General features: G+C 53.1%; 1 protein-coding gene across 1 annotated transcript; it reads right to left on the bottom strand.

Moving 5' to 3' along the window:
• Positions 1-5,604: 5,604 nt before the first annotated feature.
• Prlh (prolactin releasing hormone) lies at positions 5,605-6,355 on the bottom strand. The gene is made up of 2 exons (XM_045148355.1): positions 6,256-6,355; positions 5,605-5,753 (listed from the first exon to the last, which is right to left on the bottom strand). The coding sequence occupies exons 1-2, from the start codon at positions 6,353-6,355 to the stop codon at positions 5,605-5,607; spliced, it is 249 nt and encodes an 82-aa protein (XP_045004290.1).
• Positions 6,356-7,695: the final 1,340 nt, after the last annotated feature.

Raw genomic sequence — 7,695 nt, 5'->3', positions numbered from 1 at the left:
GATGCACAAAGTGGCACATGCATCTGGAGGTTATTTATAGTGGCTAGAGGCTTTGGCATGCCCATACTTTCTTTCTCTGCTTGCAAATAAAATAAAAATATAAAAAAAATTAAAAAGGACAGTGGTTACAGATGAGTACATTGCAGGTGAAATAGGGGAGGCACATTTTCCTGGTGACGCAGGCTATGTCCTACACCAAACCATGGACAGGGCTGGGACCCCTTGGGCAAACAGGCTGGAACACCTTGGAGATGGCAGGAAGCTGAAGCTGCTCATGGCCACTAGATGGCGATGCAGCCTAAGGCAAATGCCATTGCTCACCTGTCTTGGGTCCAGAGAACTCATTTGCTCTAAGCAGAGAGTCAGTGAGTATCTCAGGGAAGCAAGAAGTGGATAAACAAACGGGATATTAACAGGATGCCCATCTTCTCCCTTCTGTCGTTACTAATGAGTATTGCTGTGGGTGAACTCCTTGACGCACCCTGTCAGGAAGCCGCCCGTGGTTTCACCAGGACTCAATCCTCTCTCCCTCTTCCTCCCCTGGGCAGGCAGGACTCAGTGCTGCCTGGAGTCACCTGGGGAGCTCCAGGAAGCGCCACACCTGCATCCCACCCCAGGATCATGATATGTCAACAGGTTATGGAAATTTTTTATATAAAAAATTTAAAGTATTTTATATTTCTTTATTTGACAGAGGGAGGAAGGGGTGGAGAGAGAAAGAGAGAGACAGAGACAGAGGGAGACAGAGAATGGGCACACCAGGGCCTCCAGTCACTGCAAACGAACTCCAGATGCACCCTCTTGTGCAGCTGGCTAACATGGGTCCTGGGGGATCGAACCTGGGTCCTTTGGCTTTTCAGGCAAATGCCTTAACCACTAAGCCATCTCTCCAGCCTAGGTGATGGACTTTCAACCCCTCAGGTAAACTTAGGTTCAGTAAGGCTGGAAACTGGGGGCAAGGCTTTCTTTAGTGGGTCCCAGTGTGAGGCAATGTCTGGCACACACTGGGCACCCAGCAAGCTGATGTCCAACACAGGAACAGAAGTCACTGGTTTATCCAGGCTCCTAAAGAAACAAGCTTTCCTGAGGATGGCCTCGACTGTAGCTGGCAGGTGTAATGCATGGTGCCAATGCTCTCCCCTCCTCCTCCTCCCATCTGGAAGGAGAGATGGTGGGGGAGGGGTGGAAAGTGGGGGAAGCACACGGAAGGCTGAACTGGTCATGGCAGGCAGATGGTCTCACAGGTTCCGTGGGGTGAATAGGCCCTGGGCCCAAGGGCGTTGGGTCTGTGTGCCTGCAGGCCCTGAAGCTTCTCCATGCTTACTCCGTTGGGGTGGGGCTCACCCGGGGTCCTCTCCTGAGCTGCTGTGTTGATCAGGGACAAAGGTGGGAGGCAAGATAGGGTTGTAAGTGACCTCCAGGAACTCCCTGCTGTCTCAGGCCCTTTGGGGCCATCCCATCTGTTTTCCTGCCCCTCTGTCTGGGTATATCTTTCTGAATGAATGCTTACTCACATGCCTGTTCTTATGTGACTGTGTGGTGTGTGTATGCGTGTGTGCACACCCATGTGAAGGCAGAGAAAGACATCGGCACCCCCGTCTATTGCCTTATTTCCCTGAACAGATCTCTCATGAACCTGGGCTGACCAGCGAGCCCCAGAGAACTTTTGGACTTTGCTTCCCTCAGTGCTGGGTTACAGGTGTGTGTGGCCATGCCAAGCTTTTAACATGCGTGCTAGGGATTGAATGTAAGGCCGATAGATGACCGATTCTTCTTCCTCCTTTTTTTTTCTTTTGGTTTTTCAAGGTAGGGTCTTGCCCTAGCCCAGGCTGACCTGGAATTCATTATGTAGTCTCAGGCTGGCCTCGAAGTCATGGTGATCCTCTTACCTTTACCTCCCGAGTGCTGGGATTAAAGGTATGTGCCACCACACCTGGCTTGATCTTTTCTTTCAGCTTTTTTAAATTGACAACTTCCATAAATATAAACAATATACTCTGATCATCATCCCCTCAATCCACCCTTCTTGCTTCCCTCCCAAATCCCCCCTCCACTAAATCCCTTCCTCTTTCCAACTAGTCTTTTTTTTATTTTGATGTCATCATTTTCCCCCACCTATTAAGCATGTATGGGTAGGCACTATGTGCTCATGTATAATATACCACAGCCATTTTGTGTCTGGAAGACAGAATTGTAAGCACTTCTCTGCTTCCTTTGGTGTGTGGCCAGGGCTGACACCTTCCGGGTCAGAAGGAAGCTCAGCTGGACCTCTGCCCTGGTTCTGAGTTGCTGACAAGCATCAGTGCTCTTCATGGGAGCATCTCCCTACCTCTGCCTCAGCCTCCTGTGGCTTTTTCTTGGTGCCCGTCTAATTGTCCTCTGTTTCCGAGGACATAGCTGTGGTGGGTGGGTGCCTGCCTTAGCTCTAGTGTGACCTCATTTTAATAGCTTTTATCTGTGATACTCCTATTTCAGAGTCAAGCTACTTTGTAAGGGGCACTCGGGTTAGGAGGACACATTGCAAGTAGAACTGTGTCCAGACCTCAGCTTGTGGGACAGTGTTAGAAGAGGGCTTCCAGGATGACCAGATTGTGCCTCATGACTGAGACCAGAGCCTCATCGGAAGACACACAGACGTCCTCTCTCTCTCTCTCTACATGACATGGTGTATTAGTCGTTTGCCTTGTTGCTGTGACAAAATGCCTTATAAAAGTAACTCGAGAAAGGAAGGGTTTATTTTGGCTGGCATTTCGAGAGTGCCATCCATCACGGTGGCAGAGCTGGTCACGTCACGTCTGCATTCAGGCAGCAGAGAAGAATGAATGCTAGGACTCAGCTTGCTTTCCCCGTCATATTCAGTCCAGAATCCCAGCCCCTAAGATGGTGCTGTCCCCAGCTAGGCAATGACCCTAATCTAGAAACTCCCTCACAGACATATGCAGAGATTGTTTCCACGATGATTCTAAATCCTGTCAAGGTGCCAACGGAGACTAACCATCTCGTGTGGGTGCACAGTGAGAAGATACCTCAGCAGTCTGTCAGCCAGGAGGTGGGCCGGAGCACACAGTAGATCTAGGGTACCTTGACTTTGGATTTGCAGTCCCCAGAGCTCTAAGAGGAACTTCAACTTACAGAACGGTTGAAGTGGGCAGCACTGTCTGACATGGCCATGGGGCTGTCCATCCCCACCTATGGGCTACTGAGAGCCATGCTGTCCTGGACCTTCCCGTGTGGCATTGTTAGAAAACCCGTCCCCAGGTCTCTGGGGAGCAGACCATAGGAACCTGACTCTTGGGCCCTGTGGTCACTTATGCTTAACTCCTCTCCAGGGAAATGCCAAGTTGCTGGGATGTGCCCTGCTGTAGGCCTGGCCACGTGCCTGTCCCCACAGTTCACTCCACCTCAGAGGCCCTGCTGTGGCTGGGGTTGGGAGACTGGGCCCTAGGTAGCCGAGACTCTGCTCTGGGTCCTGCCCTTGGCCCTCTGGATTGAGGGAACAGGGGTCCTGTGGTCAGGGTGGGCTCCTGCCAGTCAGCCTCAGGCTCAGGCTCAGATAAGTGCCACTCTTTGGGATGGATGTATTACCCACACGGGACTGGTGTGGGCCTTGGGGAGGGGCTCCATCCACAAGGATGTGAAGGTTCTGGGCCCACCAAGCTCAGCAGTGAGGCCTGGAGTACTGTCCCAAGGCGTTCAGATATGGAAGGTGAGGTGCAGAGAAGCACAGACTCACTCAGGCTCCAGGGAGAGCAGTGTGTCTCCTAATGCCAGAGCTAGTTTATGTGAAAGGCAGGGCATAGGGGCATCCCGTGTGATTTCAAGGTGGCACACGAGGTGGAAGCAGTCCAGGTTCAAGTCTCCCAGGGCTGGTTAGAATCGACCTGGAATTCTCTGAGTGACATGGATCATCTGCGGTTGCTAGTTCCACAAGGGGTAGGGGTCACGCAGAGGACAGGTGCTGTGTAGAGTGGTGAGCAATGCCATGAGTCATTGTGCCTTACATTTGCCCAAATGCGCAGCAGTCACAGCACTGAGTGTGAGCCTAACAGACGCCACGGAATGTATGCAACAACGGCATCTCAAAACTTGGACTGAGGCACATGTGTCCTCTGCAGCAGGGTGCTGATGACGGGAGGCCGTGGGGATGTGGCCAGGGCTTCCAGGGATCCTCCACAGTTTCAGCTCATGCTCCTAGCAATCCCAAACTGCTCTAACGTCAGACTGAAGAGAGGAACACTCTCCAGGCCGAGTGGCTATGCCACTTTCATCAGGGTGCTGCCCTCTATAGTGTGCGGTCCCCTGGCTTGGTGCAGTGAAGCCATTCTGGTCACCTTGGCTGGGTGGGAGCTGCGGACTGCTGGTGACCAAAGAAATGTCACTCAGTATGGAAATCAGGGATTCAGATGTGCACCAGGATTAAGGTCCCCTTCCTTTTCCGGCTCTTCCCTAGGTTCCCTGTGTGTGAGCGAGAATGTGTGTGTGTGTGTGGGGGGGGGTGTGTGGGCAGATGTCAGGGCTGACTGTCTCTCTTATCATCCCCCACCTTGCTTTTTGAGGCAGGGTCTCACACTGAACCTAGAACTTACCAACTTGGCTAGACTGGGTGGCTAGCGAGCCCAGACGGTCCTCCTATTTCTGCTATCCCAGCACTAGGGTTATAGACATGTGCCACCACCTCCAGCCTTGATGTGGGTGCTGGGGATCCAAACCCAGGTCCTCATGCTGATATGACAAGCACTTTACTGACTGAGCCATCTCCCTAGCCTGCTTCCCAGGTTCTTTTTTTTTAAAATTTTTTTAAAGATTTTTATTTTATTTTTATTTGAGAGTGACAGAGAGAGAAAGAGGCAGATAGAGAGTGAGAGAGAGAATGGGCGTGCCAGGGCTTCCAGCTACTGCAAACGAACTCCAGACGCATGCGCCCCCTTGTGCATCTGGCTAACGTGGGTCCTGGGGAATTGAGCCTCGAACTGGGGTCCTTAGGCTTCACAGGCAAGCGCTTAACCGCTACTCCATCTCTCCAGCCCCCAGGTTCTTTTTAAATAAATAAACACACACACACTATATAGTGCATATATGTGTAAAGATATGTAGCTCATATATATTTATTCAATTATTTATATATGTAATTATATATGTATAATGTAATCATTTATATATATGAGAGGGGGAGGGAGAGAGAATGAGAGAGAGAGCGGATAGGCACACTGGGGCCTCTTACCACTGCAAACGAACTCCAGATGTGCATACGGCTGTATATGCAAAGTGCGGAACTGAACCAAGGCCAGCAGGATTTGCAAGCAAGCCCCTTTAACCCCTGGGCCATCCCCCCGACCTACCCCACACTCTTAAGAGCAGGCCACAGCTGCTCTCTTTCAGGTGGGTTGGAGCATCTTCTCACGGAAACTGCTGGGCTCTGAGCTTCCTTCCCCTGGCCTCTCAGGAGGAAAACACCTTCTTGGTCACCACACAGTCACACACTTACAGTAAACAAAGCCAGCACGTTTATTGGATTGAAAGGAGGGTAGCTTGCACGGGAGGTGGTTTGTAGGGGAAGGGTCTGCATTACTGTCTTCATGAGCCAGGCTGTAATCCATGCTGGGTCTACTCGGTGCCATCCTCCAGGGAGAGACAGCTCAGCCGGCACCGCAAGCCAGCCCGGGCAATGTCCTGCAAGGCTGCCCTCCTCCGGCCAAAGCGGCCCACAGGCCTAATCCCACGGCCTGTGTACCAGGCAGGATTGATGTTGGGAGCTGGAAAGGAAAGTGCAGTTCATGGGACACCTGTGCCCAGACTGTGCCATGTGCTCCCAGGGGGTGGCAGGGCCTGGCTCATAGTGTAGCATCCACACACAGGACCCTTCAGCCGACTGCTGCCCAGTCACCGTGTCATGCTGGCACCTATCTTAAGGAAGGGGGACCTAACAGGTCTGGTCAGGCATTTCAAGGCAGTGGAATAGCTTTGGGAAACAAATTCAGGTGTATACCAGATAAACACCTCCTTCCTGCCTCACCCACCCTTTCCCCAGGTTCTTAAGGGACCAAGCCAAGCTGGGTGAAGGCATGGGAACAGGGTCATCCTGGGACCGAGGTCTGTTCTATAAGAACTTTCTACTGGAAAGTCAGCCCCCAAGGTAGGGACATGTGGCAAGGACATAGCCTTGCCTTCAGCGGTGACCGGGCCCCACCCAGGTGCTGAGCACCTCAGGGGCTGAGGAGGTGTGGAGGAGTGGGTCGTCAGGAGCCAGGCACTCACTGTGGGTCTCCATGGGATGCTGGTGGGCTCGGTTTGCAGCCCCAAGGAGGACCAGACTCAGCAGCAGCAGGCACAGGAGCCGGGCCCTGGGAGCCACCATGGCCCTGGGTTCTTAGATGATGTCCTGGAGATGTGAGGGTACAGCCTGGGGACAGAGGTACAGGAGTGAGTCACACACAAGCAAGCGCACACATGTATACAAAACTGTACCGTAGGTCATGACTGTGTGCCCATGAGTGTATGTGTGTGTCTAGTGCAGTGTGTGTGTGTGTGTGTGTGTGCAGTGCACAGAGCCACAGCCCCCATGCGGCCCTCTCTTCTGTCGACCTGATCCCTGGTAGCATCCCTCCTCTTCCTGGGGAATCACTTTCTCCTGTGTTAAGGAGGATTCAGTGAAATGCTGTGTGTATTGGCCTCTAACAGGTTCTGTCACTGGGAAGGCTCAGGAGGCAGGTGCGTGAGCTGCATGTGTTTGTCCATCTGTGTTAGGAGCCAGGAGGATCACACCCAAGTCTTGGTGGGCACCAGATTTGTGGGATGCCATGGGGAGCTGTAGAGGTGGAGGAGCGGCCTGCCCAGCCTTGGACATGGCTGAAGGTTTGGGATTGCTGGGACCTCAGTGCACAGTCCTTTCCTACACCTAGCTCAGGGCCTGCTGATGCCAAGACCCAGCCCAACACCCAGTGGACAGCTGCCTGGACCATGCGGGTCATGCAGGACACTCAGTATCCTCCTTCCTTGCCCTCCTGGGACTTTGCTGAGGCTCTGTGATTAGCTTGCAGCACCTGGACCTGGCCCTCTCCTCTGGAGGATGGAGAGTGGAGCAGGGGGAGGAGCAGGAGCAGGTGCCCTGCTGAAGCAGAGGGTATCCATCCAGGAGATGTAATGTCGCCTGCTGTAGGGCACCTCTTCTCCCTGCTCCCTCCCCCTCATGACACTTCAGACCCCTCAGAAGATGCCCCCAGGTCCCACCTGCTTCCAAGAAGACCTCGTGGCTGACCTTGACTGCCGAGATCCCCCTTAGCCCCACAGAAAGAGCTGCCCACCAGGACTGTTTACACTGCCCTGCTTTCCTTTCATAGTCCCGGATGGGGACCCCACATAGGCAGGGGAGCCCCATACTACAGGAAATAAAGGAGCCAACTTGGAACAGAGTAAGGACTGGATCCACACTGGCTTGTCTCTCTGCCTGCTATAGGATAGAGCCCGAGCTAGGCGACAGGTGTCCTAGAATGTCAGCAGAGCATGGTTCCTAGGACCTGTTGTCTCCCTTGAGGGGCTTCCTGGCCTTGTTTGATAGTGGGGCATCGTCCCTTCATCTACATCGTGGACAGCATTGAGTGACAGGGGCCCCAGGAAGGCGGGGGGTCCTGGACCAAAGATCCCTGAGCATCTCTCGGTGCCTGTACTTGCTGCTGTCAGTGCCTGGCCCCCCGATGA

Source organism: Jaculus jaculus, chromosome 4 (assembly GCF_020740685.1).
Source record: "Jaculus jaculus isolate mJacJac1 chromosome 4, mJacJac1.mat.Y.cur, whole genome shotgun sequence".
NCBI classification, from domain to species: domain Eukaryota; kingdom Metazoa; phylum Chordata; class Mammalia; order Rodentia; family Dipodidae; genus Jaculus; species Jaculus jaculus.
The sequence above is the reverse complement of the archived record's forward strand: the minus strand, read 5'-3'. Positions and strand labels throughout refer to the sequence as shown.